Source organism: Diadema antillarum, unplaced genomic scaffold (assembly GCF_040938485.1).
Source record: "Diadema antillarum isolate AM-2024a unplaced genomic scaffold, OU_Dant_1.0 seq00002398_RagTag, whole genome shotgun sequence".
NCBI classification, from domain to species: domain Eukaryota; kingdom Metazoa; phylum Echinodermata; class Echinoidea; order Diadematoida; family Diadematidae; genus Diadema; species Diadema antillarum.
Window position 1 is genome coordinate 69,100 of NW_027273009.1, and position 18,023 is coordinate 87,122.

Sequence of the window (18,023 nt, forward strand, 5' to 3'; positions counted from 1 at the left end):
GTATAAAAGCGTGCCAGTCATTAAACATTTTTTGTTTTCTTTTGGGGATCACGCAATGATGAATGCCCTAGCTTATAATGGTTTTGTGTATTCCAAATTAGATGGATAACAAACATACATAAATTATACATCGTCTATATACTTTCTTTTTTTTGTGGGGGGGGGGGGAGAATTTCCAAACATTCCATCCAGTACCGTGTTTCACTTCTAAAAACACGGGAACAGGATCCATGATGAAAAGAAACACACACACACACACACACAAACACACACACACACACAAATTTGGGACAGAGATCAGGATACAGTTGAGACTGAGGATACATTAAATAATTCTATAGTTGAACGTCTGGCAAGATGGGCGCAAGATATATGTTCCCATATATACTTCGTGTAAACAGCTCTTATGGAGGGCTATATAGGTTGCCTATGCTACGAGAGGACTGCTTTATCCAAAAATTGACCCTGACCAGTTGAACAGAACTTTGCATTTATTTAGAGCTTATATAATAGCTAGACAAACCACACCAGATCGTTGTTCAGTTTCAAAGGAATAATGGTGGGCCCTATAGTTTTGGTTGAAATGGGGATTCAGCTTTTAAGTTTTTGTGAGATAATTAGAAACCACTCATGAAATATTAAAGAGCATGCAATTTTAAGATGAGTTCAAAGTTTATTTGATGAAAATCGGTTTTAAAATGGCTGAGATACCCCAAACAAATTAAAACATGAAGTAAAACTATTCATAATAAAAAGGTTAGTCCAATCTTTTATTCAGATCGCTTTGTTTTGGAAAGTTCAGTCATTTCAAAACTGATTTAATCAAATAAACTTTGGTTTCCTTGTAGAATGAAGGCTCTTTCATATTTTATATAAGAAGGTTTTCGTTATCTCTCAAAAAAGTTGGAAATCTGAAGCGCCATCTCAACCAAAACTCCTCCCTTTAAAACAAAACGCAATTAGGAGGGGGATTTAGGTCTCAGCACCTATACACTATATTTCACACTATTTCGGAAACATTATCTTGACCAGGTCCTTATGAATATTCAAATAAGCGAGTTGATGATGTCGTACCCTCACAATTGTTCATGTGTGTTATAAATGACATTTGGAAAAAACTTTTATTTTTAGCTAACAATTAGTAAAAGCATGTTCCCATATATACCAGGATAATATCCAGAGTAAACATTTGTTATATTTTGGGTGGTGTTAAGGCAACTTTTTTTTTCATTCTTACAGCTGAAATATGAGATTTTTGTCATTTCTGTATACAGAATGAATAAGAAATTCTGAGAGCATGAAAGCGTCTGGTAATTTGAATATATACGACTGATCAAGAAGTGTCTTCTGAAAAATTGTGAAATATGAGAATGTCATTACTTCCTTATTTCTTATCCGATTTTGATCATTTTTTTTTTGTCACTGTTCTACAGATATGTTTTTCTTTCTTATGAAATTGATACAATTTTGGAGTGGACTTATCATAGATAGGCCTTATTGCTCTGTCGAGAAGAAAATGAGAAGTTATTGGACCCTATAAGATAACGTAAATCTCTCCCCTGCGAGGGTCGGGTCTTCCACTCTCCTCCAGCATAGTGATGCTCCCCCCCCCTCTCTCTCTCTGTCTTTTCTCTCTTTCTCTCTCTCCCTCTCTATTGATATTTCTCTTTCCCTCTTTCTTTTTCTCTTACACTATTGAACATAATATGAAGTTGTTATTTTTCGGCTTAAAATGAATGCATGGAATGTGCAACAAGATGATCTATATTTTGGTAATACACCATGTTTAAAAGAGGAAAAAGAGATACGATACGGGGGTTCAAATGGAGAAATTGGCATATCTCATGGAGACACGTGTTTTGAAGAATTTAAATACTTCAAAATTTTTAAGAGAAAAAATCACAAGCATATATCACAAAGACCCTCTCTGTAAATGCACAATTTTACTAGCTATATCTAGTAGATTCTCATGGTTCATTATGTTTCAAAGACGAATTTTGAGAACTGTGAAGTTTGTGTTTTATTTCATTGTACGTAATTTTATCTTATTTTTTTAAACATTATTTAAATAAAAACGAAAACGATTCGAGGCACCCCGAAGGCATGCCTGGAATCATGGAATGTAATTTATGGGATAGTCATGTACTTCAGTATACAGTGGAAACTCGATATAACGAGATGGTCGGGACCGAGTCATTTTCCTCGTTATAGCCGATATCTCGTTATATCAGTAGGCATAAAAGAAGGCATAAAATAAAGACATTAATTTGCACATGTGGGACTACCCATCATATTTCAATCAGTACTGATAACTTGATATTGTGTGTGAGGGAATTACTCACCTTTATGGGTAAGAAGATGTTTTTCGCCAAGGAAATCCGGCATTCCAATATCAAGAATGTGTTTCTCATTAATTGTAGATGTTTGAATTTGTAAATTCATATAGCTTGCGATTGTATCAAGATCGTCTGTGGATTGGTATGTGGTTATCGTATGGGTGTGTGTTGTGTGGAAAGCTTGAATATGGTCTGCACAATGCTGTGTGTGTATGTGACACATTCTGTATGTACATTATGACTGCGTGTGTGTGTGAAGACGGGGAATTCCCTAAGTAGAAGGCCAATCACGGCATCAGATTGCCTCACACCTGCTAAACGTCATTCGATGATGTCATGTATACACATGGCCGTCCCACCACATTTTCTGCATACAGTGTGCATGCACACACACACTTCACACGTACAACATGCAGTGCTAGCTGGAGTGCACGGAAGAAAATGATTATGTGTGTACAAGACAGTTTTTGGCGCATCAAGCTTTACAATCTCGGAAGATGATAGCACAGGCGAAGTAAAGCTTTACCGAAGGCATTTTGCTTTACCTCGCTATAGCAGGTTTGATTTACTATGTTTTTCTTTGTTTGGAAGTCACAAAATCTATCTCGTTATAGCAGTTATTTCGTTATAGCCGATCTCGCTATAAGAGTAGCATTTTACATAGACTTGTGTGGAAGGAAATTTGGGACCGAGAAAATTTCCTCGTTATAACCGATATCTCGTTATAGCAGTGTTCGTTATACCGAGTTTCCCCTGTACTTCAGTATGGCGAATTTTTCGGTGAAAACGTATCCATTGGACTGCAATAGTTGACGTTCTTGTACCACCACGTGAAAATCCACTAGTTGCCTGTGGGTGAGTGTATACGTTTATTCAGCGTACTGGCCCGGTGCACCGCGGTGTGACGTGTGCACGTACCGGTGTGTGTTATGTTGATAGGAACTTCTGTACATTGTACTGGTGCCGTGGTGGTCCATCTACTGCCTACTGGGTGCCTGATTCTCATCGACTCTATAGTCGTCAACATGGCTTCTTCAGAAAAGATTCTAAGTTCGAAGACATTTTGTATCATTACAGGTGGTAGCAGAGGGATTGGACGCGCTATAGCCTTGGCCATATCGAAGCAAGTAGAAGAAAATTCGGTGGTTGTCATCACAGGCAGAAGTGCCGGGGATCTGAACGAGACGCAAAATCTGGTGCACGCCGCTACTCCTGGCGTACAAGTCATTCCGGTTACGGCGGACTTGTCGGACCAGTCAGCACTCTCTAACACTCTGCAGGAACTGACGAAAGATGTCACTCCAGAAAATTACCAACATGCTCTCCTCGTTAACAATGCTGGATCTTTAGGCGATACTACTCGATACAGTCGAGATTTGTCTTCATCGGACGTGGAGTCTTTGCAAAACTACTGCATGCTTAACTTGACGTCGGCGTTCCTGCTCACCTCTCACTTTCTCTCCAAGTTTTCCGCGAGAGAAGGACTGCGTAGGACAGTAATCAACATCACATCACTTGCTGCTATTCAACCCATGAGTTCGTGGTAGGTACCGGTACTGAAGTGTCATGATATATGCCAACCTTCCATCTTTCCTCTACTATTCTTCTCCTACGCTCTTTGGTCTATTCTGCAAGTGCCCCACCCCACCCCTCCCCTGCTGCTGGACCTCTCCTCCTCCTCACCTCTAGCTCCAGCCACCCATCTACACTACCACCTGCATTTCCCACCCTTTCATCTTCACCCCCACTGTGGTGTAGGGGGGATGGGGTGTTGTGCAGTGGGAGCCCCACTGCACTACACCTCTCTTATCCCCATCCTCCTGCTGCCATACATTCCTTTACCCAGGCCCAGCCTCATAACTAGCTTGTTGCATATCCCTCTTCTTATCTCCCCCCCCCCCCCCCAACCTTTCCTATTTTGCAATTCTGGGCATTGTCTTAATTAACCCTTTTGCATACTGAAGAGATCATTATTCACAATATTTCCACATTTATGGCACTGTTACATGATTTATGTGCCCAAGATTTCAACATTATTGAACATACATTGTACCTTGGGCTTGCATTATTGAGACAAATGTACATTCACTATGATAATAATTGTGAATTCTTCTTTCCTTTAAAAATCATTTTTGATACCTGCGACATGGATCTTTTGATAGTCAGCTACCACCAGTTGCTTTTGAACTGACATGATGTTTGATACATGGGACTGAGCAATACCAAATCGGTTTCCAAGTTCATGGTGACTTGGTCCCTGCATAGAAAGTATTTGACCGAAAGATCTGTATCTGGTTGTCACAGGATATGTTTCGTGGAGACTGCGTCTGGCTTCATGGAAGAGAGTCGATAAAGTAAAAAAGTGATAAAAGACTCCTCCAGACAAACATTTCTGTTTAAAAAGTGTAGGCCCTCATGTAGAGTTTTACAGTGAATCCCAGAAAAAAAAACAAAAAAACAACCCTTTATTAAAGGAATCGTATAGTTTTGGTTGAGACCTAATTTCAGGTTTCTAACATTTTTGGTAAGAAAATGAGAAATCTCAAAGATTGCAAAATATGAAAGAGTATGTAATTCTATGAGGGATTCAACGTTTATTTGATGAAAATTGGTTTTGGAATGGCTGAGATATCCAAAAAAGAGCAATTCTAATAAAGTGTGGGACCCACACTTTATTATGATCGCTTTGGTTTACTTTGTTTTTGGATGTTTCAGTCATTCCAAACCCGATTTTCATCAAATAAACTTTGAATTCCTCTTAAAATGGTATGCTCTGTACTATATCATAAGTGTTTTCTTGGTATCTCGCAAAAAGTTAAAGGCCCTATTCTCATCTCCACCAATACTGTACCATCCCTTTGATCCTCCTTTCCTTTTTAATCATTTTTATTTAAAAAAATTATAAACAAAGGCTTAATATGCAGAAGCCGTGGGGTGTATGATTAAAAAAACATACCATTCAAAATAAACTTTGGCTTATGAATGCTTTTTCAAATGATACATTAATCTGTTTAGGACAGACTGATTTCGTTATAAAATGCATTTCGGATAGACACCTGCCCAAGTATTCTCGGTTCTCATCTTTAACGGGTTGAGCAAACTTATTCATGCTTCTACTGAGTGAATGTACAATGACTGAAAATTTATTGTCAAAAACCATTTGCTACACTTGTTGGCTTTGCTACTGAGCACGTCAGGAAACAAAGAAGAAATTGACACATATTAGTCCTAGAATAACATAGAAACCTAAAACAAAACCTTATTGTACCATTTAATCACCGGGGTGTATGATTGAAAACAAATGTTCAAAATAATTTTGACAAATATTAGGTATTCTTTCAAGTGATTGAACTATAGAGAGATATGATGCCATTCCTTGATAGTGAGGCATGCTGTTGCTGACATGCAGCTCGTAGGTGATATGGTCTTAACAATGATAGTGCACATGTACTCATGTTCCAAGAAGATGTTGAGGCATAACTCGTAATTCACTGAGATACATGTATAATGTAACATGTCTTTTTCACAATGCTATGAAGATTAACCCATTGAGGGTGAGTCTCGAGTATACTCGGGCAAGTGTCTATGGGAAATGCGTGTTGTAGCAAAATCAGTCCGTCCTCAACGGGTTAATAAATGAGCTTCGGAGTGTCTATCTCTTTCTCTTTATCTTTCTCTTTCTTATGTGCTTAAGACGATGATGTGTTTACACTGTAAGTCAAAAGCCAAAAAGCCTTTGTTCAGGGTTCTGTTGGGGTTTTTTTTTTTTCTGGGACTAATGTTCATCTCTGTATTTTTGTGGTGTGAGAAGTGTTTAAAGGGTGTGTACAGTTCTGGTCGAGGTGAGGATTTGACTTTAAACGTTTTGCGAGATATTCAGAAACCACTCTATGAGATGTCAAAGAGCATGCAATTCTAATGGGGTATCAAAAGTTTATTTGATGAAAATCGGTTTTGAAATGGCCGAGATATCCAAAAACAACGTGAAACAAAGAGATCCTAATAAAAGGTGTGGCCTGTCTCCTTTTATTATTATCACTTTTTTGGATATCTCAGCCATTTGAAAACCAATTTCCATCAAATAAACGTTGAATCTTTCTTAAAATTACACGCTCTTTCATATTTCATAAGAGGTTTCTCATTATCTCACTTAGGAATGTTCAAAACATGAATCCCCACCTCAACCAGAACTGTACAGTCCCTTTAAGCCAAAAATTATATCAAATGTGTGTTTTTTTTAACATTAAATTTTCAAAGTCATGGTACAGTACTCAGAGATGCATGAATAAATAAATTTGCTTTTTCTACTTATTTGGAAGAGCATGGGTAAAGATTTATTTTGAACATGTCTTATTCAATCATAGACCCATCACATGCACAATAAACCTTTGTCCTGGGGTTCTGTGGTTTCTGGGATGCACGGTATGTGCATACATGACCCACTCCCCATAACTCTTACCCTTGTAGGGGGTCATTTTTAACAGGTCAGAGGCACAGTTTGCATGTAAGGTGTTACAATATGTAGCATGAAATGTATGCTAGTAATTTACATGAGCGAGCCAACAGACAACAGCTGCTTGTGTTTGGGGGGGGGGGGGACCCACTATGAAGGGATGCTAACTAATAATAGCTTTTCTTGTGACAAATTCATAAAATGTGCCTGAAAATAAGAGATTCTCTTTGAAAGTATGCTCCTGATTGTAATGTCTTAACACGTTGAGGACAGACTGATTTTGCTATAACACTAATTTCTCATAGACACCTGCCCAAGTATACTCGGGACTCGTCTTCAAGGGGTTAATTAATGTACAGTTGTTTTCATATGTTCTCATACAAGTTTTTCCATACAACTGTCTCCACCCTTCCTCCTTTCCGGACCTTATTGTACAGTGGCTTGTATTGCATGGGCAAAGCTGCCAGGGACATGTGGTTCAAGACACTTGCATCAGAGGAGCCAGACGCTCGCATCCTCAACTACGCCCCTGGGCCAGTCGAAACCGACATGTTCCAGCATATGAGCACCAAGTCCGCCGACGACGGCCTTCGGGAGTCATTGGTTGGCTTGGTAACCAGCCAGAAAGTGTTGAAGCCGGACCAGACTGCAGCCAAGCTGGTCAGACTCCTCGAGGAGGACACATTCGAGTCCGGCGCACACATCGATTATTTTGATTTCGAGTGAAATGGTTCACCTGAAATATGAACTTGATCAACTTTTATGAGAGGGCTTAATGAAAAAGGCTGTTTCTAATATTTTTCTTTTCTGTAGCATATTATATCAAAGCATATAAAAAAAGTCCACACATGAGTGAGTGCAAAATCATACTAAGCTCCGCCTCCTCAAAAATGTTATAGGGGTTGACTTAGAAACGTACACCAAAAACAAGCAAACCTTGAAGACTCAAATACATCTACAGGCCATAGCTGGTCAGACTTGATTTGAGAAACATGTTTCAATGAAAGTTGATTTAAGTTTGCTTTCTGATGTAGAGCACAAAAGTTACTCCAATAGTGTGACATGACTACCACATAGAAAGAAGTTTAAAAGCCCTCAAAATCACACTGCCATGAATTCTTAGTGCCATATTACATTACATGTACTGTATTGCAAATATTGTCATTTACATTGAAAATACAAAACACAAATAATGCCGGATGCATTTGTGTGTTTCATTTTCAAACCCATCACACTTACAGCTTTGTCATGCAGATTTGTTCTGACATTTCCACTATGAGTAAAGGAGTCATACATCATGAGAAAGAAAATTGATTTATTCAGTAAGTGTTATTCTCAGAGACCAATATGAAAGGTCAATAATGCATTTATAACACAAATAATGCTGGGTGCGTTTTTGTGTTTCATTTTCAAATCCATCACACTTACAGCTACAGATGTCATGCAGATTTGTTTCGCTATTTCCCATATGTGTAGAAAAATTATACCTCATGAGAAAGAAAAGTGATTTATTTTGGAAGTGGTATTTTTCCAAGAGACAAGTATGAAAGGTAGCTAATGCATATGAAAAAGAAAAGGGCATTATTATGGCCAGTGTGTTGTGGTAGGTATTTAATAATTGTGTAAATTTTTGAAGTGTAGCTCATTTTCCTTGCATTCCAGCAGCCAGAAAGTCAGCTTTGTCAATGTGACGGTCATGTCCATAGTGCATGTACACAGTTGCTGTGTGAAGGATAGACAGAGAGCCTTGTGGCATGGTCATTTCTATGTTGAACTACAACAAGCCAATCTGAGCTTGACGTTTAGCTACCATGATTTACACTGAGCCTTCATGGTGTAGGTGGACTTTTGTTCAGCTTGTGTATCATTTTATCACTATTCATTATTATTTTTTTTTTTGCCATCCATTCATTTTGTTTTCTTTTGCTTTTGTGCTGCCATTTGGTGTCTATGAATACATTTTTATACAAAACAAAATTAAACTGTCATTATGTATTTGCTCCATCTCTCGAGTTGTAAGCATTTTGTGAGTTTTTGGCAGCTATCCTTGTGTTCTGAGCTGTCTTATCTACTCTTGAACTGTTTTCAGTCCATATCAAACATATCCATATATGTCAGTTGCATAATTCCCTCAGTACTATGAACAATGTAAGTACCAGATGACCAATCATTTTTGTTGTTGTTGGGGATTTTTGTGTGAATTTGTGATTGTGCATTGTTATGATTACACTGTAATTATTATTATTATTATTATTATTATTATTATTATTGTCCCCGCCGAACGAGTTCGAGCAGGGGACTATGAAACGGGCTCCGTACGTGTGTGTGTCTGTGTGTCCGTCTGTCCGTCCGTCTGTGCGTCCGTGTGTGATCAAAATGTTCAATTTGCTACTTCTCTGTCATTTATCAGCCAATTTTGATTCTGTTTGCTTTATATGATAGCACTACATGTAAGCTTTGAAACTTGTACACAGAATTTCAGTTCTGACCTTTGACCTTGACCTTTGACCTATATTGTACATTTTGCTTCAAAATGCTACTCCTTCGCCATTTCTAACCCGATTTCGATTCCGTTTGCTTTATGTGATGGCACTAGGTGAGGGCTTCAAAACTTCTACACAGAATTTTGACCTTTGACTTCTTTGACCTTTGACCTTGATTTTTGACCTATATTGTACATTTTGCTACAAAATGCTACTCCTTCGCCATTTGTAACCCGATTTCAATTCCGTTTGCTTTAAGTGATGGCACTAGGTGAGGGCTTCAAAACTTCTTTACAGAATTTTGACCTTTGACTTCTTTGCCATCTGACCTTGATTTTAGACCTGTATTGTACATTTTGCTACCAAATGCTACTCCTTTGCCATTTCTAACCCGATTTCGATTCCGTTTGCTTTATGTGATGGCACTAGGTGAGGGCTTCGAAACTTCTACACAGAATTTTGACCTTTGACTTCTTTGACCTTTGACCTTGATTTTTGACCTATATTGTACATTGGCTACAAAATGCTACTCCTTCGCCATTTCTAACCCGATTTCGATTCCGTTTGCTTTATGTGATGGCACTAGGTGAGGGCTTCAAAACTTCTACACAGAATTTTGACCTTTGACTTCTTTGACCTTTGACCTTGACCTTTTTACCTATATTGTACATTTTGCTACTAAATGCTACTTCCGGCGGGGACATATATTACGCACCGCGTAATTTCTACTTTTCCTTCTTATTATTATTATTATTATTATTATTATTTGAAGACTGTCTTGCCAAACACATGCACATATTCACTGACAGTGGCTATGTGCAGCACTTTTTGTCTTTTCATAACTGCCCCTGCCAAGATTTGTTTGACTTTAAAAGTAAAAAATGTGGAAACTGAATTCTAATTAGAAGGCATCATGGCTCATAAATACACTTGTACTTTTCTGTGAATCCTTTTCTGTGCTTGGAGGCATATTTTTGGATTATCCCTCTGTCTGTGCCAGATCTCACAATTTAAGAAACTGAAACTGCTAGGTGGAATTTATTGATACTAGCGGCTAGCCTAGGTATGCAGCATAAGGTGTAGATGCAGATTAGATTTTGGGCATTGGGTGGGGCATTTACCTTGACCAACCAAACACAAACATTATACATGTGTACTTCTCATGTATAAACACTCCACAGCCACTCTTGTGTAATGATGACTGTATGATATATTATTCACCTTTAAGATTTCACCATGGAGCTACATTCACTTATTCATTTCTTGCAAAACATATTGGTAGTTTCAAGATTCTTATGATAATATGATATGTTACACCATGGGAGAATCGAGTCAAAATGAAGTCTCTTCATAAATGCAGTGAAAATGAAGGCAGCATCCCTTTTCCTCTGTCTGTCTGTCTCTCTTTCTCGCATTGTCTCTGCCACCCATGAATGTTGTATTAATTTTGAATCATTAATTTTGTTGCTTGTTAATTGTACTTTAAATAAAACACTACACGGGTCGTAGACAAATAAGAAAATATGTATCTCCTATATATATGATTATGTCTCCCTCACTCTCTCACACACATCATACTTTCACTGAACATCGCCCTGACAGACTGCGAAGTAGAAGACCTAAGGCATGGCTCGACACTAACTTTTTTGTTTGGTGGCCCGATGGGGCCACCAAAATCCTAAATTTCAAATTTTGGGTGGCCCGAGAGACAAATTTGGTGTCCCGAAAAAAAACAATAAAAAACATTAAAAGTCATTTTTTTTAATGAGTCAAATATTTAAGATTTATGATAGTAAGAATTAAAAGTTGGACATATCTACTCATAAATAAACTTCAACAAACTTGCAACACTCACTCTCAGGCACTCATTCAGTCCTTTTCATCCATCCTTTGAACAAATTTAACTGCTAATTTCCGGCACAAAAAGTTACAAATTTATTGACATACTTCTCAAAAAATTTTGGTGGCCCGAGGCGGGCCACCAAACTTGCCCTTTTTTGAAATTTGGTGGCCCGACTTTCATTTTTGGTGGCCCCGGGCCCTGCCTAAGGGAGAAGTTCAATACCTGAAAATCTCACAAGGAGAAAATACTTTTCAGTCTTGTAGCTCGATTGGAATTGTTTTACAACATCTTTGTCCAGATTTTGCGAACCTTTCCCTCATCCCCAATAATTGTTCCACAGCGACAACATCTCTAAACCCTTTAGTGCCCTAATATGGCCGTACCATTTTAAATAGTGAAAGTAATAATGGCACTACCAATTACCCATCAACAATAGTAGCTGAATTAATATGAAGTATATACAGTGTATATATATATATATATATATATACAACGTATATATATATATATATATATGTATATATATCAATTCTATTGCGTAATACTCGTGAGATATTACGTCAGGAGAGAGCCCGCCATGTGTGCATGCGCAGTAGAACCAATACGTCATCGTGCATGCTGAGATTCGGACGGAGGATTTTATCCCTCCGTTTTTTCTGGCATTTTTCTTCGGATTTTGCCTATCTAGTGAATGTGTTTTGGGGTAAAATTGCTCCAAGACACTAGAACTGTACCCTGCTATTGGGCAGACAAAACAGTTTTCGAGCATCGAAAGCAGTTTCGAGTATCAAATCATGGATTCATCGGTTTCGCCGATCTCGGTGAAAGAGAAATTTCGCGCTGCCGCTCCACGTGAGCCCACGGCAGCTTCACACGCCGCCACGGGCGGACAACCAGCCGCCGCACAGGGGAAGCTCACAGAGCTGTGTGCCCCTACGGCTACACAAGATGGCGGGAAATCGAAACCTGCTCAGCGCACAGCGCAAGTAAAGAAGAGCAAACCTACAAATCCGGCAAAAACCCAGTCATCGACAAGCTCCGATGTGAACACTAGACTGAGTAAATTGGAAGACTTGCTGGAGTCAGTTATTCAGCGATTACCGGCGGAAAATCGTACTGCAAACTCTACAGGAGTATTGCATACGTCTGCAGTTACACCGCAGCCACGGGCTGCACACACTACCGATGATACGTATTCACATACGAGTACACAGCAGCCATACAGTGGCGAGCATTGTGAATACACGGGCGCCGGTATGGGGCAAACGCATTCAATCGCGGATGACGAGGAATGCTACCCAATCATGCCAGACGAAGTTCCACATATTGCGGCGAAGTTCGCAGTGAACGCAGATATCGGGGAACCGATAGAGGAAGAAATTGCTCAGTCAGCTACATATTTGCTCACACATCAACTGGAAAACAAAGCACTAGAGGAGACAGCAGCTAAATATGCTCTGCCCAGTAACTGCCAAGCTATGGATTCCCCAAAAGTGAACCCCTTCATTTGGGACAATCTTCCGACACATACAAAGTCAAGAGACTTGAAACTACAAAAAATTCAGAAATCAATGACAAAGGGCATTAATGCCTTTGTCCGTTCACTTCCATCGGGCAACATCACGGACCCACAACAAGATGCGCTGGCCCTACTTTGCAGTTCTTCTTTTGAGTTGAATTGCTTACGACGTGAGCTAATCAAACCAGACCTAGACTCAAGATGTGCCAGGCTGTGCAAGCCAGAGAATATGGTTGGTACTACCAACAAACTACTGTTTGGCGACAACCTCAGCAAGAAGGTTAAGGACCTTATGGAAGAACAGAAAGTTACGGCAGGGGTGATGAAGGGACAAAGAAAGAGCTACTCAAGCCCACATCCCTACAGGGGATTTAGGCCCTCGCCGGGGTTCGCTAGTGCTACCCACCGAAGCTACAAGGAAGCAGGCTGGTCCAGATCTCGTGCCCCTGCCACTGCGACTCGGCCTTTTTCTGGTACTGGTGACCGGCCTTTTTTAGAGCGGAACCCGAGGCAGTACCGCCAGAGCCAAGCACAAGGCAACAAGAAGCCACTGCCTCCAGCGCCTCACACACAACGGAAACGCTAAGCCTTACAGAGGTGAGAGATGAAATAACTCTAGAAACCCCACATGATTCTCCCAAAGTTGGAGGTCGACTGTATGCCTTTCAGGATAATTGGCGAGCTGTTACATCTGACCCATCTATTTTAGAGGTCATAAATGGTTACAAACTAGAATTTGCGGCCACGTTGCCACCATCCAGAAACAAACCCCCAAGAAGCTACAGGCTTTCTGAAACTGATAGAAGAGCTCTATCTATTGAGATTAATAAACTGTCTGAAAAGGGGGTCATTGAAAAATGCTCCAGAGAAACAGGAGACTTTGTCTCTAATATTTTCTCAAGACCTAAGAAAAATGGAGGTACACGCCTCATACTAGATTTAACAGATCTGAATAAGTATTTACCTTACCAACATTTCAAAATGGAAAATATCCATACTGCCTCACAGCTCTTGTCAAGAAATGCCTACATGGCATCAGTCGACCTCCAGGATGCATATTATGCAGTCCCAATCCACCCATCTCACAGAAAATTCTTCAAATTTATTTGGGAAGGCCAGTATTGGCAATATAAGGCCCTGCCTAATGGCTTGAGCACTGCTCCTCGATTATTCACGAAATTGTTGAAACCTCTCTTGGCAATGTTAAGGCAGCAAGGCCACACTGTGGTTTGTTATCTAGATGATACACTCATTATTGGGGACACAGTAGAACAGACAAAGAACTCTGTTAAAGCAGTCACTCGGGGCTTCGAAAGCCTAGGATTTCTAGTACACCCAGACAAGTCTGTACTACAGCCACAAAAAGTGATCCAATTTTTGGGCTTTATCTTGAACTCGGAAGACATGACTCTTCGATTGCCAGAGGCAAAAATGCATGAAATTAAGACGCTCTGCTCAGAGCTCAGATTATCCTCGAGCACTACAATTAGGCAAGTTGCCAAAGTGATCGGAAAGCTGGTGGCAGCCTCGCCAGCAGTCCAGTATGGGCCTTTGTTTTATAGGGCCACAGAGAAAGAGAAAGTTGTTGCCTTAAGATTGCACAGAGGTCACTTTGACAGGAGAATGTCGTTATCACCTGAATCTAAACAAGAACTCAATTGGTGGGTTTCCAATGTCCAGTCGGCATTCATGCCACTAAGAAGACCCAATCCGTCTGTTGAAATTCGTACAGACGCAAGTGGTAGTGGTTGGGGTGCCACTGACCTACACAATTCCACAGGGGGTAGGTGGAATGAAGAAGAGTTAAGATATGTCAAAGACAGTAAGATAAATTATCTTGAACTACTAGCCGTAAAATTTGGGCTGCAATCACTATGTAGTAGAGCTAACGATGAGCACATTCTCATCCGCACGGATAACACCACTGCAGTTTCCTACATAAACAACATGGGAGGAATGAAATCAGTGGAATGTAATAACATTACGAGAGACATTTGGATGTGGTGTATTGATCACAATGTGTGGATAACGGCATCACATTTACCAGGCAAACTAAACGAAGAAGCAGATCGCTTGTCTAGAAAGTTTGATGACAGGACAGAATGGATGCTTGACAGGGACATTTTTCAATCCATCACTGCTAGATTTGGAGAACCTGAAATTGATTTATTCGCATCTAGACTGAATAAGCAAGTACAGAATTATGTTTCATGGTTACCTGACCCAGAAGCAGTGTCAGTCGATGCATTCACTCTCAATTGGAATGGATTGAAATTCTACGCATTTCCCCCATTTTGTCTGATTGCAAAATGCCTGCAAAAAATAAGGGAGGATAATGCAGATGGAATAATCATTGTACCCAACTGGCCCAGTCAAGCATGGTTTCCCCTCTTGCGAGAAATGACAATTGGGAAACCTATGTTGCTTCACAGGAGCAAGACACTCCTAACACTCCCAAATTTGAACACACCACATCCCTTACATGCAACTCTTGATCTTATTTGTTGCAGGCTATGTGCACACCACTAGAGCACCAAGGAATTTCGAGGGACATCATTAACATCATGGCTGCTTCTTGGAGAGATTCCACCAAGGCGCAATACAATATCTACATTAAAAAATGGTACCAGTTTTGCCGTGAGAACAATATCGACTGCTACTATGCAGATGTTACGGATGTCCTCAAATTCCTCAGTAAACTCTATCATGTGGAACATGCAGCTTACAGCACCATAAACCAAGCTCGCAGTGCTTTATCATCTTTCTTGACACTAACTGACGCTTCGTGTACAGTTGGTACACATCCCTTAGTCTGTCGGTTCCTGAAAGGAGTTTTTCACCTACGGACTCCCTTGCCCAGATACAAAGAAATCTGGGATGTTGGTCCTGTTTTTAGATTGTTGCGTATTATGTCACCAGCAAAGTCGCTGTCTCTGAAGAAATTAACATTAAAACTGTGCATGATCATTGCTTTGACTTCAGCGCAAAGGATTCAGTCTCTGAAATTCATGGATCTTGATCATTTACAATTGAGAAACAGTTCAATTACTTTTCACTTTGAAAAACTGATCAAACAGAACCGACCAGGGAATGTTGGGTTTTCGGTTACCCTGGAATCTTATCCTCCAGACAGACGCCTGTGCGTAGTAAGGTACCTCAGAGAGTATATCGAGAGAACAAGTATGCTCAGGGGGGATGAACGACAGCTATTCATCAGCTACAAGAAACCCCACAAAAGGGTATCATCACAAACTATTGCTCGTTGGCTGAAGGAAGTGCTTACATCAGCAGGTATCAACACTGATAAGTACAAAGCGCATAGCACTCGAGCAGCATCAACTTCAGCCGCGACCAGGGGTGATGTACCAGTGACTGCAGTACTTGAACAGGCTGGATGGTCAAACGAACGAACGTTTCGACGTTTCTACAATAAGCCAAAAGACGCCAAAATGAGCTTTTCGCAGGCTGTCACTCGTGTAGCAGAAAACTAATGACCTCTTGGTAGGTGCTTCAGTTATTCACATAACTTATGTTATGTCTGGGGGAAAAATGTATCGTCACAGGCTTTAAAGTCTCCTGACGTAATATCTCACGAGTATTACGCAATAGAATAGAAAGATTAAACGAGAACTTACCTGTTCGAAGCTTTAATCTCGATTCTATTAAGTAATAGGAGGGTGATATTACGTCCCCTCCACACCCACCCTGCTGTTCTAACAGGAGTGTAAGTCGGCATTGTTTCGAACAGGATTGCAAGTTCCCGTTATCTTTCATCTAGTGACAATCCATTTTTCACTCTTCGAAAATTGGTTCTACTGCGCATGCACACATGGCGGGCTCTCTCCTGACGTAATATCACCCTCCTATTACTTAATAGAATCGAGATTAAAGCTTCGAACAGGTAAGTTCTCGTTTAATCTTTCTAACATAGTACATAAGCAAAGTATGAATTGCAATATGGCTGACAGTGCTCAACTATTTAGGAGCTCATGTAGTAGAGTATATGTAGTAGGATGGAAAATGTTGCTTTATGTGACTAGGCTGGACATTCTGTTTCGGCTGAAGTCTCGTCAGCAACTAAATCTACTTCGTATACAGTTTTATTGTAAAGTAGAGTGTGAGACATCCAGCTCTGGTACACTCGAGCAAAATTAAAACAACAAACAAAAACATGCACGTGGCTATTCAATATAAATTAATTGATAAGGGGTAGCTTGTTAAATGTAAAGGCGAGGGTCAGTTATATATGGGGGGGCTATTTAGACGTGCTCTGCAAGGGAAAACTTTTTCTTAGCAGGTTGAAATGAGTTCAAAATTGCTGGTTTCTTGGACGTGATGATGTGATATTTCTCCCATAGACACAGACTGCACCGGTCTGTTTTGGATGAGCAGGGTTGAGCATGTCTCACGATCCTCTGAGTCCATGTGAGTGAGTAGGGGGTGCATTCATCCTTCAATTTGCTCAGCTCTGTCTAGTGCCGTTTTCCCTGTTTATGAAGCTTGCTTCGTGTGTTGCGCGTCTTCGTTAACCCGTTGAGGTCGGTTTGATTTTGCTACAACACGCAATTCCCATAGACACCTGCCCGAGTATACTCGGAACTCGTCCTGGGCAACGGCTCGAGGCCGATGTAGATTTTCTCGTCGGTAGAGGTCGCTACCTTACTGAGGTTCTTAGCCGTGCATTTGTTGGATCGGGCAATCGTCCTTTCATCAGTAGTTGCAGGAGTCCTTGGCTTGTCATCTTTTAAATGCTGTTCAGTTTTGGCCCACGAACTGTTGATTATTTTGATGTTGTGCGCCTTTGTTATGGTATCCATGTTGTCCATGCAGCTGTAGCTAACCTTAAGGTGGTCCTGTTGCACATCTTGTGAAGCTGATGCTCATTCCATTTACATATACTTATTTATCTATTCATTTATTTGTTCTCATCTTTTAAATGCCGTTCAGTTCTTGTGATCACAGCAGACCTGCTTTTTTTAAGAACTGCATACAGTGTACATAAGCTCTATATACTCTTACAGTAAAAACAAAACAATGATAGAATATAGTATTTACAAACTGCTCTTTACAAATACATTCACAAAAGATATTAACTATATTGCATAAGATGGTATATTGTATGTCTCTTTGTTTAGTTGAATAGACCATATGTTGTTGTGTTTTAAAGAAAGAAGAGAGAGAGAAAAAAATATATGCATGAATATATAGATATAAATATAATACTAAATATATTTATATGATTATGTAATACATGATATATTACTAGGTGTTTCAAAAAAACATTTCCCACTTTTGATCATAAATATTTCAAAAACTATTCATTCGATAAAATTGTCATTAATATGAGTAATAGCTGGATAGTGTACAATTTGGTTGGAGGTAATTTGCG

General features: G+C 39.9%; 2 protein-coding genes across 2 annotated transcripts; both read left to right on the forward strand.

Annotated features, from left to right (window-relative positions):
- The first annotated feature begins 3,315 nt into the window (after window positions 1-3,315).
- LOC139714719 (sepiapterin reductase-like) lies at window positions 3,316-8,071 on the forward strand. The gene is made up of 2 exons (XM_071626393.1): window positions 3,316-3,879; window positions 7,227-8,071. Exons 1-2 carry the CDS (start codon window positions 3,362-3,364, stop codon window positions 7,513-7,515), a joined length of 807 nt encoding a protein of 268 aa, XP_071482494.1. The 5' UTR covers window positions 3,316-3,361; the 3' UTR covers window positions 7,516-8,071.
- Window positions 8,072-11,725: 3,654 nt separating this feature from the next.
- LOC139714730 (uncharacterized) lies at window positions 11,726-16,171 on the forward strand. The gene is made up of 2 exons (XM_071626401.1): window positions 11,726-13,231; window positions 15,145-16,171. The coding sequence occupies exon 1, from the start codon at window positions 11,910-11,912 to the stop codon at window positions 13,218-13,220; it is 1,311 nt and encodes a 436-aa protein (XP_071482502.1). The 5' UTR covers window positions 11,726-11,909; the 3' UTR covers window positions 13,221-13,231; window positions 15,145-16,171.
- The last annotated feature ends 1,852 nt before the right edge of the window (window positions 16,172-18,023 follow it).

Bases quoted from the DNA above. Each gene is read 5' to 3' on its own strand.
- LOC139714719 (XM_071626393.1), top strand. From the start codon at position 3,362: ATGGCTTCTTCAGAAAAGATTCTAAGTTCGAAGACATTTTGTATCATT. The intron at 3,880-7,226 runs GTAGGTACCGGT...CTTATTGTACAG, and splicing joins ATTCAACCCATGAGTTCGTG to TGGCTTGTATTGCATGGGCA.
- LOC139714730 (XM_071626401.1), top strand. From the start codon at position 11,910: ATGGATTCATCGGTTTCGCCGATCTCGGTGAAAGAGAAATTTCGCGCT.